Source organism: Tamandua tetradactyla, chromosome 9 (genome assembly GCF_023851605.1).
Source record: "Tamandua tetradactyla isolate mTamTet1 chromosome 9, mTamTet1.pri, whole genome shotgun sequence".
Classification (NCBI taxonomy): domain Eukaryota; kingdom Metazoa; phylum Chordata; class Mammalia; order Pilosa; family Myrmecophagidae; genus Tamandua; species Tamandua tetradactyla.
In genome coordinates this window covers 5,740,800-5,757,497 of record NC_135335.1, presented here as the reverse complement: position 1 = coordinate 5,757,497, position 16,698 = coordinate 5,740,800, and the positions used below count along the sequence as shown (strand labels likewise).

At 44.2% G+C, this 16,698-nt stretch overlaps 1 protein-coding gene and 1 long non-coding RNA gene across 15 annotated transcripts in view; one reads left to right on the top strand and one right to left on the bottom strand.

Moving 5' to 3' along the window:
- TESMIN (testis expressed metallothionein like protein) overlaps positions 1–14,070 on the bottom strand; it is a 178,666-nt gene extending 164,596 nt beyond the window's left edge. For 9 of the 14 annotated variants that reach the window (XR_013157490.1, XM_077115470.1, XM_077115471.1 and 6 more), the window contains exons 1-6: positions 13,939–14,070; positions 12,669–13,220; positions 7,496–7,654; positions 5,119–5,239; positions 3,165–3,238; positions 78–169 (exon numbers count right to left, since the gene is read on the bottom strand). Coding sequence is in view for 13 of the 14 variants with exons in the window: in XM_077115470.1 (XP_076971585.1) it covers positions 78–169; positions 3,165–3,238; positions 5,119–5,239; positions 7,496–7,654; positions 12,669–13,145 (923 nt within the window). In the remaining variant the exon portion in view is untranslated. The other 5 variants (XM_077115473.1, XM_077115475.1, XM_077115462.1 and 2 more) reach the window with 4 other exon arrangements.
- A 92-nt stretch (positions 14,071–14,162) lies between these two features.
- Positions 14,163–15,321, top strand: LOC143645827 (uncharacterized). Its single transcript, XR_013157194.1, has 4 exons — positions 14,163–14,438; positions 14,523–14,610; positions 14,701–14,784; positions 15,153–15,321. It is a non-coding gene; the product is annotated as an uncharacterized LOC143645827 (long non-coding RNA).
- Positions 15,322–16,698: the final 1,377 nt, after the last annotated feature.

Here is a 16,698-nt window from a genome sequence, read left to right as displayed (position 1 = left end):
AAATCACAGATGTATCCCCAAAGTTTCTTAATCTCTTACATTAAAGTAAATGAAAATGTATTGTTTTTAATCCTTACCCAGCCAAAGTTATTTTGGGTAGTCCCGGAAGAGTGGATGCCGAGGGGAAGGTAGATCCGTTCACTATCGATGGTAAGGATCCATTATCAAGCTGCACCAAGTCAAAGGTAGGAATAGTTGAATTAGTATGTTTTTAAGAACTATCCATCTAGTCAGCCCCCAAGTACATATAAAATAGATTTCTTTTCTTCTAGAGGTTTACATTACAGTCCCTTACAACAATGTCCAGTTCCTATTGCCAGGATGATTCTATTAAGCCGTGAGCAGCCTCTAGCACTAAGACTCTACAGCAGGGTTGAGGGGGGCTGGGCTTCTGGGATCCTCCTATCTTACAAACATTATGGCCACAGAATGCCCTCAGGTCAGAGTCCTGATACTTTGGATAAGGAGGGGAATGCATTACAGGTATAGGGTATGGCCATAGACAAGCTGACAAGCAGGACTGCATAGCTGTCAGTTGGCTGTCAAGGGATACTATAATAGAAATATTTCTTATTTTGATGAACTACAAATTGTGAAATAAATTCCTTTTAAAACATTTTTAAAATATGGTATATTCTTAGCATAACATGAAAGATCTTGATATTTGAAGTCACAGGCAAGCATTCTTTTTCCATTCAAATACTTTGCAGTTCAGTTTTACAAATGCAGAAGTGATGCTGCAGTCTGCATTGTGCATGCTTTGCCTTCCCAGCTCTTGTTTTTTTTTTTTTTTTTCATTTTATTACTCCTCAGTATTGGGGGTGGGGGGAGGTGACAAAACCAACACTGAAGTCAGAAAAGGAAGAAATTGAAAGAACTAGGTAAAATCAAGTTTTGAGGTTATTGTATGTGTCTCAGTTAAGCATTCTATCCTTGTCTCCTCTTCCCTAAAACTGAAATTTAAAAATAAGTTTTATTTAAGAATGTAGTCCTAGAAAAATACACTTTATTCATCATCTTTGTTTTTTCTCTTGTACTCTCTTTTAAAAGTCAGTGTAAGCATTGACAGTAAGGGCTGGAAGACACTGAGAAATCACCCTGGATCCAATTTCCTCCTTGAAAAGTAAGAATCTGCAACACAAAGGGGTTTCTTGGCTCAGGGCTTCTTCCTTTTTCAGTTTGGTCCTGAGCCCATCCGGCCTGCTATCCTCTCACTCGGTTTACAGAAGGGAAGAGTTCAGAAGCTACTGAAATGGGTATATCTTTTCCAGCCCTCCAGTCACTAACTGTTAGGGCGACGTTTCCAAATGACACAGGCAGAAGAGGGTTGCGTTCTTTCGCAAAAAGAATTCCACACTTCTCAGAGTTGAGGCAACTCTCTACATAAATCATATAAAACTATACTTGCCCATTCCAGCCTCCTTGCTTTCCTAGCCCCAAAGTAAAGCAGAGAAAAAGATGTTTTTAAGTACCACGTAGGGAATAAATCTAAGGCAACTTTATGTTAGATTCTACGACCTTCTTCAGCAAAGCTTGCTCACCTAGGAGCAAATAAAGTAAATTCTCAGGCTATGATGTGCACACAAATCATCTGGGATCTTGTTAAAATGCAGACTGATTCAATGGATCCAAGCTGGGAACCAAGAGTCCGCATTTCTAACAAGCCCCCACATGATGCCAAAGCCCCAGGTCCATGGACCACAAGGAAGCAAGGGATTCTAGAAAGGCAGCAAGTGCATCATTAAATCATTGTCCCTGAGGTCCAAGCTGGATAAGAAGCCAGGGGGAGCCAAAATGAGGATAAGAGTCAAGGAAAGAGAGGAGAGGAGGTGGAATTACAGGAAACTGGTCAGACAGGGGCATTTCACAGCACAAGGTCCTAGAGGTGGAAGAATCCCAAATGAGAAGCAAGTCCAACTTTCTGATTGGCTCCACATCTGCAGACACATCCACAAGGTTGCTCGCCCCTAAAACGTGGGAGTCATCCTGGACTCCTCTTTCTCTTGTGTTCCACACACAATCTATCAACAGCCTATTGGCTCAACCTTCAAAATGCCTGTAGAAGCTGGCCAGTTCTCCCTACCTCTACTATCACCCTGGTCTGAGCCACCAACACCCTCACCCAGAGGACTGTAGCACAAGTTAGCTGCTCTCACCTTGCCCTCCCCCTGCTGCCCTACCCTTTCATTTTTTCTCAACACATGGCCTGGGGGATCCTTTTAATCAAACCACGTCACTCCTCTGCTCAAAATCATAAGGCCCCCCTCTTCAAGTAGGGTGAAAGCCACAGTCCTTGCATTGTCTTAGACTTCCTCCCTGCCCAGAGCCTACTCTAAGCGGCCTGCTCCCTCTGCCTGGAATGACCTTGTATATAAAGTTCACACGGCTCACTCCCTCATCCCCACCATGCCCCGTCCCTCTGCTCTCCTAACACACATCACTTACTTGTTTACTTGTCTTGCTTTTTGCCTGTCTCCCCACACCACAATGTATCACTTAGCTCACTGATGTTACCTAGGGCTCAGCCCAGGACCCCACCTCCCCCCATCCCTGCCACTCCAGTTGTGGGGCAAGTGGATACCTTGTGTGTGCCGGGTTTTGTCCCCTTTCTCATTTTACACAGGGTGGGCATAATACACAAGGTCTCTGCTCCTGTGTGTGCTCCTATCTCATGGGTGGATACAGACAAACTCAGCAACCCAAAACAAGACCACGACAGTGCTGTACGGAGAAAATGGGTGCCATTCTATACTCAAACTAAGGAAAAGAGCTTTATATTTCATATATGCTTATTATGGTGGAATCATAAAAACAAACTTTAAAAAGTACTTCCACAATGCTAGGTAAGGTTAGGAATGTTTCGACCCACGTGGCTGCTATGTGCTGACGTTCAGCACATGGAACAGAAGGAGGGTCTGAAGTCTATAGGAAGGGGAAAAAGGCTTTGGATCCAGCAGAGAGCTGTGTCTTAGAGTTACTCTACTCCTCCCCCACCCCACCCCCACGGTGTCTGGCAGCGTTGAAGGTGCTGAATAATTGGTACATTTCACTACAGATTTTAAGTGGAGGGTATAAATTATATTTTCTGAGTAATTCCAACTGCGACAATTGAAGTTTCAAGACATTAATGTCCAATTGTATTTTTTATTAAAACGATGACTCACTTGTGCAATGAGATTTAATTTTCCTGGTACTGGCAAAAATCTTCCTACTAAAGTAGTCATTGGTCTAGGGACATCTGTAAGGAAGACAATTAAAATTAACTGATGGCTTATATTGTCACGCTTCCAATTGTACGCAGAAGAAAGTACAAAAATTATGTGATATGGATTTTTCAGGTACAAAGCTACTTATCTTGATACTATTTATGTTTTCTATTCTGTAGTTTTTGTTTGTTTTACTTATTACCACCCATATTTTTCACTATAATGCTACTTAATTCAATCTTCCAGGTGTAGTCCACTATGCTAAAAGAAAATGCTGTGAGTGTCCACAGCTGAAACTGGGTGCCATGATGCCCTGGGGTGCCACAGTAAACTCACTGGGTGCCACTGCATAGTTCACATTTTCGAGGGAAACATAGTGACATCTGTTGGACACTATGTGAACTACTTTCATTTATAAGGTTCTTTTTGCAAATGGTTACCAAGCTGTTTGGAACAAACCACTTAATAACTGGATCTGATAGGTATTACTCTGGCTTCAAGGTGCTGTGAAAAATATTCCTGAGACACCAAGGGCGCTGTACACCTTTGATTAGTGAGTCCATGTAGAAGGAGAAGCGTGGGACCCTCCAGTTCACTCACAGGCTGAATACATTTCCTTCTACAGGCTTCAGTACCCCTGAGTGATCTCATCTTGTACTTTAAGGAACAGGTTGCATTTATTTTACGGTGATGTTTAATATATGTGCAGAAAGTGTAACAAAAAGAGACTGTGGGGTTTTATGATTATATGATAAGGCAAATGACTTGCAGAACATTATATAAACCCTCCCCTTCTGTGAATCTTAAAGCATTAGGATTTTGTTGTATCCAAGAAGAAGGGAAATAAGAACCCCTTCCTGCCTGTGCTGAGGATCATGGAGGCAGTGCTAACCTATAGGAAATGGAACCAGAAAACCCCACAGTCAGTGGGTAACAAAGAGCTTCTTGAGGCTCGGTGAAAAAGTAAATGGCTTGAAGGTGGTTTCATATTTACCAAATAAAAAGAATGTCCGAATGGAATGGGAAGGCAAGGAGTCATATACTTTCTTCTTGCCCTGGACTCTAAAGGCCATGTGAAATTACAACTGCATTTACCATGGATTTTCAGTTACGTGCAAGGTCAGTGAATCATTTTTGATAATGAAAGATTCTGGCTGACTCAGGCTGTACAGTAACGAGATCATGAATAGACCACACAGAGATGCCTCATTTTCAAGAATCAGTGCCTAATGTTTGTTAAGCACAATCAGGAAGCTGTGTCATTTAATCTTTCCTTAGTCATTCATATTCTTAAGGCATTTCAGGATGATCATGCACTTTTAGGTCGTTTATTATTATGGTTGGTGTTAGTTTTAAAAAGTTTCTGAGTGAATGAATGCCAGATAAATCAGCATTTGATAGCTGTTTCAGAATTCATCGTGATAATTCTCACTAATTACATTCAAAGGTATATCGATACACATACAATAAATGTATAGCCACCACCCGTTTCAAAGGCTGATGTTTCAACCTGAGCACACCTCGTTGTGGCACTGATAATCATACATCACCTATTAGAGCCGCAAAGCTCTCTGCAGCTAGCTCAATTGGAGGACAGTTATCTGAGAATTTGAGACAGTCAATACAAGGTATATAAAATATACTCTATATTTTTTTCTATAATTCACTAATATGAGCAATGACATTTACCAAAATTGCCTATTCCATAACCTAACTGCCTATTTCATTTTCACTTTATATAAAAAGCCAGGGCAGGCCACAGTGGGTCAGCAGGCAGAGTTCTCGCCTGCCATGCCAGAGACCTGGGTTCTATTCTTGGTGCCTGCCCATGCAAAAAAAAAAAAAAAAGCCAAGCATAGTCACTTACCAGCTTATACATGAGACATAATTATTCTATTCATATACTTTGTACCTGACTGTAGATAATTATTTTGGTCTTGATACTGAGGAACCAAATGAAGGGCTTTTAGTTCTCGTGTGCCAGAATTGTCTATACACAGCATTTGTGTACCCCCTTTCAACTGACATATCACCTAAAATGAAAAATAATGATCAGGTTTCATTTTTAAAAGATAACTACTCCAGTAATATGAACCTAAATAAACTTAAATCTGAGAAAACAGCTTTAATCCAGAATTTAAGTTTTTTTTAGAAATGGGAAACTATAGATTTGTTCTCTATTGATGACTCTAGATAACATGCTATTATAACCTGGAGGCACCACAAAGCAAAAGATCTCCCAGAAATGTTTCCCAAGATACAGTAAGGATGGTAACAGAGGCCCTGGGCATGCCGGTCCCCACGGGTGTCTGACAGGTGCGCTACAGTAGGTGAAGTGTCCAAGCAGGGAGGAGGGTGGGGAGGCTGTGTACTGGAGCTTCCTCCCAGTTCTTGTACTCCATGGCCTGCATCACGGGGAGAAGGTGCTTATCTGGCAACCCTGACCCCATTTGGATCAGGCTAAGTCTAATTAAAACCATGATCCCCTGATTTCATCTGGCATATACTTAGAATAATCTCTAGTTTTACTGCGGTTGGTTTTTACTGCCACACAAACAGGTTACTACTTAACACGTGGATTTTTATGTTTATTTTATTTCCTATAAGCACAGCTTTGAAAGGTTAGTCTAAGATTTGAGAAATCCTAAGAAGCCATGCCAGTCTTCCTGGACCTGACCAGCTTTCTCAGATAACCTGGTTAGAATGATGACCATAAATAAATCCTGAGCTATGGTTCTCCTCAGCCTCAGCCAGCCAGGCAAGTGGGTCACTTTATTCCATCAGTCAAGTGAAAGGATCAATGGAGTCCTAACTGTGTGCTCACCCCTGGACCAGGCAACATGGCATGAATCTAAAAGCAAGAAAAGCTGGGGTTTCTGAATGCAGCTTCTAATTCTGATGGTAAAACCACAACTATACAGAGAAGCCAGGGTTTCTGCCTTTCAGTTGCTTATTATCTAGACAGGAAACCCCAAATAAGCATAAAACCCCAATGAGACCACCTATACAAAGAACATATGTCGGGGCGGGCCACGGTGGCTCAGCAGGTAAGAGTGCTTGCCTGCCATGCCTGAGGACCCGGGTTCAGTTCCCGGTGCCTGCCCATGTTAAAAAAAAAAAAAAGAACATGTCAAGCCTCTGGTGGAGGTGTACAACCTTGACTGAAAGACCTGCCTGGAATGTGATCAGAAGCTGGCATTCTGTACAGTTGGAATTGTATTTGCATTTAGAGGGTGCAGTTAAAGCCACTCACTCACTCACACTAAACAGGGAGAAAGACTCTGATAGGCTCTCCTGGGCTGAACTATGTGCCCTGCCCCTCCTGGTTAAGTGAGCTAACACTACTGTGCAGTCTGGTTCAGCTGGAAGAGTTCTCGTTCTGGTGAACTGCCCCAGGTGTCTGGGGAAAGCTCTGCCCTCAGAACCCATGGCCCTGGGTAGAACTGCAGACAAATATAGGGAGAATGGAGCACACCATAGCTAACCAAGATTCATGGTGAACTCATTTGCAAGTGTTTTCATAGTTAGTTCACGCTTTACAGCTAGGGCCTCCTTTCTTGTAGTAAAGAATTGCTGTGGGGAAGATAATCATTAGTTCTTTGCACTCTAAGCAGTTTGCTAAAGGAATTCTTGGGAAAGGGTTCCTCTGCTCCCTTCTTCCTTACCCCACCACATCTGGGATCTAGAATCCCAGATGAACCACATATAAACTAAGAAGACATAAGCAAATTATACTGCATCTCTGTTTTCCTATCCATAAAATGAGGATAAAAATAAAGCCAATCCCACAGAGTTCTTATAGGGATTGAAATGATGAATGTGGAAAAGTATGACATAAACCACAAATGTTACTATGAAAGTGTCTGTAGAGATATTTGGAGACATGGCAAAGCATAAGAAGCAGCTTCTGTCCCAAAGCCCGAGAACTGCAGCCTCCCCTCCCATCGATGCTTCAAACGCCACAGCTCAGCCTGTGCCACTCCCGCCCCCGAGCCTAACCATGGCTCCACATTTTGACAATGTGAATTGGGGTCCCTAGTTAAAGAATTTGGCAATATCTTAATTGTTGTTAAATTTGCTGAGATTGAGTGAAAAGGAGAATCTAAGAAATGAAAAGAATATGAAACTCTAGTCATTGCCCCTCTTTTTTTTATAGATAAGACAAACAAAAATGCTGATTCAACAAGGAAACAAAATGAAAAATAATGACTGAAATACCTATTGGTTTAGTAACGATATGTGTCATTTACCATAAGGTTAGTCATATGTATTTTCTTTGGTATAATTACCATTGGATTAGAGTCTTTTTTAAGAGAACAGGTGGAGGTGTCCTCTGGTTCTTGGGATGATGAAAACTTGCAACAAGTTTCTTGAATATGAGGGTTCTGAAAAGTTGCTTGCTCTGGATTGTTACACGTCAGAGTACCACCTGCTTCTTTTATTCCAACCTAAAAAAGCATCACTATTTTAGAAGAGATGGTATAGACATTGGCTTTTGCAGTTACAGCATGGAGAAAATTGAAATTTGAGCTCTAGGTAAAAGCCACATTTCAAAAGTACAGAGTGTCCTTTCTCTTAATGCCTCTCATTCCTCACTGGTGAATCTAAAATTCTTAATTCTTCCTACAGGGCGACAAGGCTCATGGGTGACGCCCATAGGACGACTCTGAGGACCCAAACCAACTACCCGCGAGGTGTGGAGATGTGGCTCTGACATGGCACTTGTACTTTTTCAGAAAACGGGATAAGTAAATGGAGGTTCCTTCTTCTACTGCTCAACTGCACTACATCCTGCTGGAGGCACTGGAAGTCTCACCTCTTCTTTCTTAAAATCACCTGAACTGCTCACCCTTCAAGGATGCTGATTAGTTTTATCTAATGTTCTACTCATATTTTATCAAGTTTTTCCTCCCTCAAGAAGCGTCATACCCTTCCTGATGTTTTGGTAATACTTACAACAGCCTTAAAAATTTACATATAGAACTTTCCTGACTGAATAGTAGGACAAATAATATGTGAGGGGAGATGATAACTGCCAACTTTGTTTTTAAGGTCTCCTTCATCACAACGCCCAACTCAATGCTACACAAGCAAAATTACCCAAAATATGGAGAAATACCAATGAGACCACTGAAAATAATGGAATTTTTTAAAAACCTAAAAAATCCTAAAAGTAATATATATATTTTACTATCAGAATTTTGTGTTTCAAAATTGGGATGCTTCTTTATAAAATTTGCTTTTTTCTTTATAAAATATAAAGAGGATTGGGCAACAGCAGCTAACCCAGGCTTTCCATTATCAGTCTTCCCTGCTTAACCTCCACCTGCCTGGGCTGTCCATTACAGACTTCAGGTGAGCTTCCCAAAAGACCAGGAAGGAGGTTGTAATGTCCTGAAGAAAGATGTGTCTCAAGTGTAGTGATTTAAAGGTAATGTCCAAAAAAACCTCACATAAAAATCACTATTTTTCAAAATGCAGATGCTGACTAAAACTTGGAGATTTTCCAACCTAATAAAACAAATAACAATTATCACATACTGGCAAATTATATAGCACAACAGGGTAGCACCTAGGTATAAATCTTGAAAGAGGGGTAGTTTGGCTACATTTCTAATAACAGTTTATTGAGATATTTCAAATTTTATAGAAATATCAAAAAAATTCAAAAATTTTTTCTGTTTTCTGCTTTGGAGACCTTCCCATACACAGGTCATCAAAGTTTAGATCTACCTCTCTGTAATTAACAAATACTTATACAATAAATTTATCATGCCCTCAGCCCCATGCAACTAATATCTGAACTACTTATCTTTCAGTAAAATCTCTTTTTTACAGAAGGGATATAAACAAAGGTCAATATGTGAGAATGAAGTTCTAGAAAAAGGAAATTAGCAATTTATCCATAATTTTAACAGTTAAATAATTTTATTCTGTGTAACTGATAAATATTTTTTCACTGAATTAATCTTTTTCATTACATTACTGAATTAGGAAACAGTCAATAAAATATTTTAAAAATCAAAGAAATATCAGTCTCTCCTTTGTTTTGCCAAGCCAGCATTCTGTTAAAACTGGATTACGTTGCTACTGTCAACATGAGCAAACACCCTTTCCTGTTCTGGTTAATTCCCACTGACTCCTCTCTGAGCAGGAAGAGAGTCGCGCTTGGACCAACAGGCAGAAAGGACTGGGACCAGGTTTGGGTTAGGTGACAAAATGGAACCTTCTGTAAAGGGAACAAGATGCCCCACTAGGACTCAAGTTAACACCCCCCAGGACGACCCCCCAAGTGGGGTAAGGGTGCTCTCTGGGGCTCTTCCTTCCCCCTCACTGGAGGCTGCTATCCCTCTAAGCACACGCTGTGAGGACAGGGGGGGCACCAGCCTGGGCTCCATCCTTTTCCTTTCTGCCAGGGAGCAGAGATTACACCCCCGCCCACTCCACGAGTCAGGCTGGAAAAAAAAACAGAAAAGCAGAGACCCAGGAGATTGCTACTACAGCTTATGACAGCTCTGGCCACCTGAACACAGACTGAAAAATGTTCCAAAAAAGTTTAATCTCTAACCAAATAAAATGATTCAATAGATGATTAAACTAATTTTCCAAACTAAATCTTTTGAGGGAGCTGGCATACATTTTGGGGGTGATCCTTTGTTTCATTTAAAAAGTGGTGGGTTCATGAAGAGATGCTCAACTTCCCTGGCCATTAGAGAAATGCAAATCAAAACCACAATGAGATATCATCTCACACCCACCAGAATGGCCATTATCAATAAAAGAGAAAATGACAAGTGCTGGAGAGGATGTGGAGAAAGAGGCACACTTATCCACTGTTGGTGGGAATGTCAAATGGTGCCACCGCTTTGTAGGCAGTTTGGCGGTTCCTCAAAAACTGAATATAGAATTGCCATATGACCCGGCAATACCATTGCCAGGTATCTACTCAGAGAACATGAGGGCAAGGACACAAACGGACATTTGCACACCAATGTTTATAGCAGCGTTATTTACAATTGCAAAGAGATGGAAACAACCAAAATGTCCATCAACAGATGAGTGGCTAAACAAGCTGTGGTATATACATATGATGGAATATTATGCAGCTGTGAGAATAAAGTCATAAAGTATGTAAAAACATGGATGGACCTTGAGGACATTATCCTGAGTGAGATTAGCCAAAAACAAAAGGACAAATACTGTTTGGTCTCACTGATATGAACTGACATTAGTGAATAAACTTGGAATATTTCATTGGTAACAGAGACCATCAGGAGATAGAAATAGGATAACATATTGGGTAATTGGAGCTGAAGGGATACAGATTGTGGAACAGGACTGAATATAAAAACTCAGAAAGGGACAGCACAATATTACCTAACTGTAATACAATTATGCTAAAACACTGAATGAAGCTGAATGTGAGAATGATAGAGGGAGGAGGGCTGGGGGCATAAATGAAATCAGAAAGAAAGATAGATGATAAAGACTGGGATGATATAATCTAGGAATGCCTAGAGTGTATAATGATAGTGACTAAATGTACAAATTTTAAAAATATTTTTGCATGAGGAAGAACAAAGGAATGTCATTATTGCAGGGTGCTGAAAATAAGATGGCAACTAATATTTTAAAATTTCACCTTATGTGTGAGACTAAAGCAAAAAATGTTTATTTGGTACAAAATTTATATTTTGACTAGTGCATTTCCTAATATAACTTATGTAGATAGTTTGATTGAACACCGTAAGTACTTGGAACCTTGGGTAGAACATGAGATTTTGTTGGTTTGTCCAGAGTGATCCCCTGATAAATCCCAGAGTGACTTGATCAGTGAGTGGGAAAGTATTTGCAAGCCCCCTTCGGGGAATGGTGAGAACAGGGAGAAATTCAACTTCCCCAAGTCGAATTCTTGATATTCTCACAAGCAGTGTGGACAACCAAAGCTATAGGCTGAGCCCCCAGTCTTGGGGTTTGTTCATATGAAACTTAACCCCACAAAGGATAGGTCAAGTCTACTTAAAATTTAGGCCTGAGAGTCACCCCCAAGAGAGCCTCTTTTGTTGTTCAGATGTGGCCTCTCTCTCCAGCCAACACGACAAGCAGTCTCACCACCCTCTCCCTGTCTATGTGGGACATGACTCTCAGGGGTGCGGACCTTCCTGGCAACGTGGGACAGAAATCCTAGAATGAGCTGAGACTCAGCATCAAGGGATTGAGAATGAGCTGAGACTCAGCATCAAGGGATTGAGAAAATCTTCTCGACCAAAAGGGGGAAGAGTGAAATGAGACAAAGTGTCAATGACTGAGAGATTCCAAACAGAGTCCAGAGGTTATCCTGGAGGTATTCTTACGCATTAAGTAGATATCACCTTGTTATTCAAGATGTAATGGAGAGGCTGGAGGAAACTGCCTGAAAATGTAGAGCTGTGTTCCAGTAGCCATGTTTCTTGATGATGATTGATAATATAGCTTTCACAATGTGACTGTGTGATTGTGAAAACCTTGTGTCTGATGCTCCTTTTATCTACCTTGTCAACAGACGAGTGGAACATATTGAATAAAAACAAATAATAGGGGGAAAAATGTTAAAATAAATTCAGTTTGAAATGCTAGTGATCAACAAAAGGGAGGGGGGTAAGGGGTATGGTATGTGTAAATTTTTTTCTGTTTTCGTTTTATTTCTTTTTCTGAATAGATGCAAATGGTCCAAGAAATGATTATGATGATGAATATGCAACTATGTGATGATATTGTGAATTACTGATTATATATGTAGAACAGAATGATCAAAATAGGAATGTTCGCATTTGCTTTGTCTTTTGGTATAAAAAAAAAAAGAAGAAGTGGTGCGTTTCATTTCAGCAAGAACAAAACGAATAAGCCAAGGAGGACAGTTGGCAGAGAGTTAGCAGAAATTTGTTTGGCCTCTGATGGATATTATCTAAGCTTGAATAACATTCATTAGTAAAAGAAAGATCTACAGCTTGATTTCAAAGCTCAGCAAACACAAGTATTAACTCTATGTTTTTGTGAATTACAACCCTCACGGTTTTTTTTAAACATAAAATGCAAACACATGAAAATTCAATTGTGTCATCCTGTTTTCACCGACACTAGTTCTCAAACATAAACAGGGCTTCTTTCTTAAAGCCAATGACAGCTTTAACAGTAGGGTCCTAGCTTAACTTTCTAATTTGTCCCTACTCTTTTGTCTTCTGCTCTCTGCATCAATAGGCCTTTGGAACTGCTGACCTAAGACACAGTTCAAAAGCAGGTAGATGGCTCAGCTGGGTAGACACCCCTGCACGCCACCAGGATTCAAGGGGGCTGCCCTGTCTGGATTGGTTACTGATCCAGGAAAATGCTTCTAAAGAGAAATCTTGGTATAAACTCCTCCCGTCTCACATTTTTGTAAAGGGGTGAAACGGGTGCTGTGCCTATTTCCCCGGGTGGTCTTACTGGAATCATCCGGACACCCGGGTGGGTGGCTCCTTCCCTGGCCCAGGCGCCAAGGGGCACGACAGCAGGACTCCTGTGCGGGGTCAGCAGGGAGGACAGGAAGTGGACGTTGTAGGCGGGCGGCGGCGGGGCTGAAAGAAGAGCGGCGTCTTCCAAGGGATTGAGCTCGGGCAGGCCTGGGTACTCCCCGAGAATCTGCTCCTCGTCGTTGTCATCCACCAGGAGCTCAACTTTGACGTTATTCTTACAGTCTACGTTCAGCGGGGGGTTGAAGGCGTGCAGGAGCGGCTCCTTGGGGTCGGCGGAGCTCAGGAACGCGTCCTTGTAGACCGGGAACTTGTCTTCCTCGTGCTTCACCGCCGCAGGGCTTTTCAGGGTTCTGTTCTCAGGGACCAACTGACTGTCGGGACTGAAGAGGTCTGTCACGACGTCGTCTTCGGGACCGGACAGCCCGTCGAGCAGAGCGGCCTCGTCCATGTCCACACAGCGGACCTCGCGCGGGCATCGCCCCGGAGCCCTGCTAGACGCAGGATCACGCCAGGTGCCGCGCACCTGCAAGGAGGCGGCCAGGTGAGGGGGCGGGGCGGAGGGGCGGGGCGGGCGGAAGGGCGGAGCGGGCGGAGGGGCGGGGCGGGCGGAGGGGCGGGGCGGGCGGAGGGGCGGGGCGGGCGGAGGGGCGGGGCGGGCGGAGGGGCGGGGCGGGCGGAGGGGCGGGGCGGGCGGAGGGGCGGGGCGGGCGGAGGGGCGGGGCGGGCGGAGGGGGCGGCCCTACCACCAACCGCGGGGCTAACCAGGGGGTCGCGCCATCCAAGGAGACTGACCAGGGGGTCCCACCGCCCAGAGGGGGCTGACCGGGGGGTGCCGTAGTCCGGATTGAGCGACCAGGAGGTCCTACTGTCCTGACTGGCTGACCAGGAGGTCCCTCTGTCCTGACTGACTGACCAGGAGGTCCCACCGTCCTGAGTGACTGACCAGGGTGTCCCACCGTCCTGAGTGACTGACCAGGAGGTCCCTCTGTCCTGACTGACTGACCAGGAGGTCCCAGCGTCCTGAGTGACTGACCAGGGTGTCCCACCGTCCTGAGTGACCGACCAGGAGGTCCCAGCGTCCTGACTGACTGGCCAAGGGGTCCCACCGCACAGTGCGGCCGACCAGAGGTTGTCCCCGCCCCCAGGGGAGCGAGTCCTACGGCCCGCCGGGCTGACCAGGGGGTCCCACCGCCCACCCGGCCGACCTAGAGTCTCGCCGCCTCCCCTCCCCGCCTACAGACCTCGAGGCCAGGCTCGGGGCCGCGGGGAGACCCGGCGGGGACGGGGGCTCAGGCACCAGAAAGGGCGCCTCGACCGGCCTCCTCAGAGCGAACCCGGCTCCTCGCACTCCTGGGGCGGTTGGCCGTTGGGGAGGGGGCGGGGCGGGGCGTGCGGGGGCGGAGTCGGGGGTGGGCGGGGCCTGAACCGGGGCGGGGCCCCGTGGGTGGGAGGGGGCGATGGCGCGGGGGGCGGGGCAGAGCGAGGCCAGGGCGGGGCACTCTGGATCTCAGTTCAGATGCAGAAACTGAGGGTTCCAGGGCTGGTGTGTGGCCCCGCTGGGTGGGACTCCAATGTCGACTTCTGACCTCAGTCTTTAAACTAACCTTCCTACCCTCGAGCCCCTCAGGCCAGGGCAGAAATGGGCCCCCCGCGACCCCGGGCTCGACCCCCACCAACACCGCATCTCGGGGCAGCCTGAGCAGGAACCACCGGGCAGGAAGCCTCGCGGGCGGACGAGCAGGTAACGGGAGCACCTGTGCAGAGGGACTTACACCTGTGCAGAGGTGTTTGCACCTGCCAATTCCCAACCTCGCCCATACTGCAGATCTTAGGTGCCAGACCGCGAAATTTGTAACTGAAAACTGGACGACCCTAACTGAATATAAACAGTGTTTGCTGGGAAGGAGATGTTGGTAAGTAAAAGCTAACAGATACAACTAGTGTTAATAAAACTTTCAGACTTCGAGCAGGGAGCAAGCTAAATCCATCTTTCACAAACGCAGGAGTCAGGAGGTACTGTCACTGCTTAATCAAGAAGAGGGGCAAAAACATTTCGAGTTAAAGCTGCAACCTGCAAATCTAACCAGGTGAGGTTCAAGGGGAGTTCGGGCAATGGGAGTGGGATATTGTGGGTAAGCGGAGATTCACAGATTCACCATGAGCTCTTAGGTACTTTGTTTCCGTGTACAAGTAATGTTTAATAAAATAAAAATTTAAAAATAAAAAATGTTTTACCCAGAGGGGGCCAGAGCCTCTCCAAGAATATCAGCTAGTTTCATCTCCCATCCTTTATTGTCAACACCCCCTTTCAACGTAAAAATGTTGGAATGGGCATAGCCCAAATATCCCTAAAGAGTAGGAGAAAGATCAAAGGAGAAGGAGGAGTTATAACAGAGAAGATAGGATTTAACAAATGAGTATGACTTCTAAATCATTATACTGATATTTCTTTTAGTCTTCAGTGTCTCAGAGCAACTAGAAGGAAAAACCTGAAATTGTGGAAAAGTAACCCTTGCCAAACTTTGAAATCTGTTCTGTAACATTTTAAAAATGTACTTGGAATTTTATTGATTTTTGTATATATATATATCCCAATAAAAATGTTTTTAAAAATTCCTATTACTCAAACCCAAAAAATGTTTTAATAAAATAATTGTAATTAAAAAATTTCTAATTAGTTTTTGAAATTACTTTTCTAAGTCAAACAGTATAACCAAGGACACAGCCATACCATGTATTATATCATTCAAAAAATCTCACAAGTCTTGTCCAGTTGACAACTTCTAAATTTGGGCTGGCATATTTAAGGCATTTTTCAAAAAGAATGTGGCTAGGACTTTCTTACTCGAAAAATCATTCTTAAACATTAGAGTCGACATCCATTAAATTCTATTAGAATTTTCCTGACACGATAATGACTTAAAATATATTCCAGGCAACTACTAATCAAAATCATCAACCTACTTGACTTCAAATGTAGCACACCTCTTGGGAGCTTAACTCTGCAACGTGGAGCTGAATTCAGTAGAGCAAACATTCGTTTCCCTAGCACCACTGCTTCCTGTGTGTCCTGGGGTGTGTGCCTGTTTCCCCACACTCAGGGCAGGATTCCGAAGAACCTTCTAGTGGCCTTTTCAGATGAAAACTGGGATAGCCTCTGTCCTTAATTATATGACATATGAATTCTCCTGCTAAAGTGTTTAATTACAGATCAAACAAGTTGCCTTGAGCACTGCCCCCTATCACACCACCTTTCAACAAAAGGAATCACTGTCAGGTTTGTTCTGCATCTTTTTAGCCCCTTCCTGCGTCCTCACGTGCAGATGGTTTAACTTCCTGGCTGGAATAACACAAGCATGTTGAACAAACTGGAGTTCAGGCTCAGGATGAAGCCTGAATTGCACAGCTCTAACAGGCAGCCGATAGACACTGATGAGCCCAAGTGACAGATAGCGAATAACGTGAAGGGTCCCACAAGGGCACCAACCCACGAGGGTCCACACTGAGGAGCGTCCATGTGCCAGGCACCATTCCCTGGGCACAGCCGCTGTGTGAGCCATGCACTGCCCAGCTTCAAAGGCCCCAACCTCCGTGCTTGTCCCAGATGCTCTTACGAACACTGCTGGGTCCACACCGCTGGCTCTGCCTCCTCATTCGGACATGAGCTGAAGCCCCTTCTAAATAACCACCACCGCTCCACCCCACCCACCAGGGTCCTCTTATTAAGACAAGATCCTCAGACTTGTCCACTCGACCTCCTGCCTCCTGCTGGAATTCAGATTGGGAGAGGGTGGGGACCTGTGCCTAGAGAAGCGCTCAGCACATAGTAGGCCCTCAATAAAAAAACCGTTGAGGGTGTTGAATTCCTGCCTTCGTTTAGCAGCTGTTTACTGATCACCTACTAAGTGCTCAAATTCTGGGCCCTGGGGCAAGGGAATGCTCCAAGAGGCACTGACTTATAGCCATTTCATTACCCATAACAAAACAAACAGAGACAGACA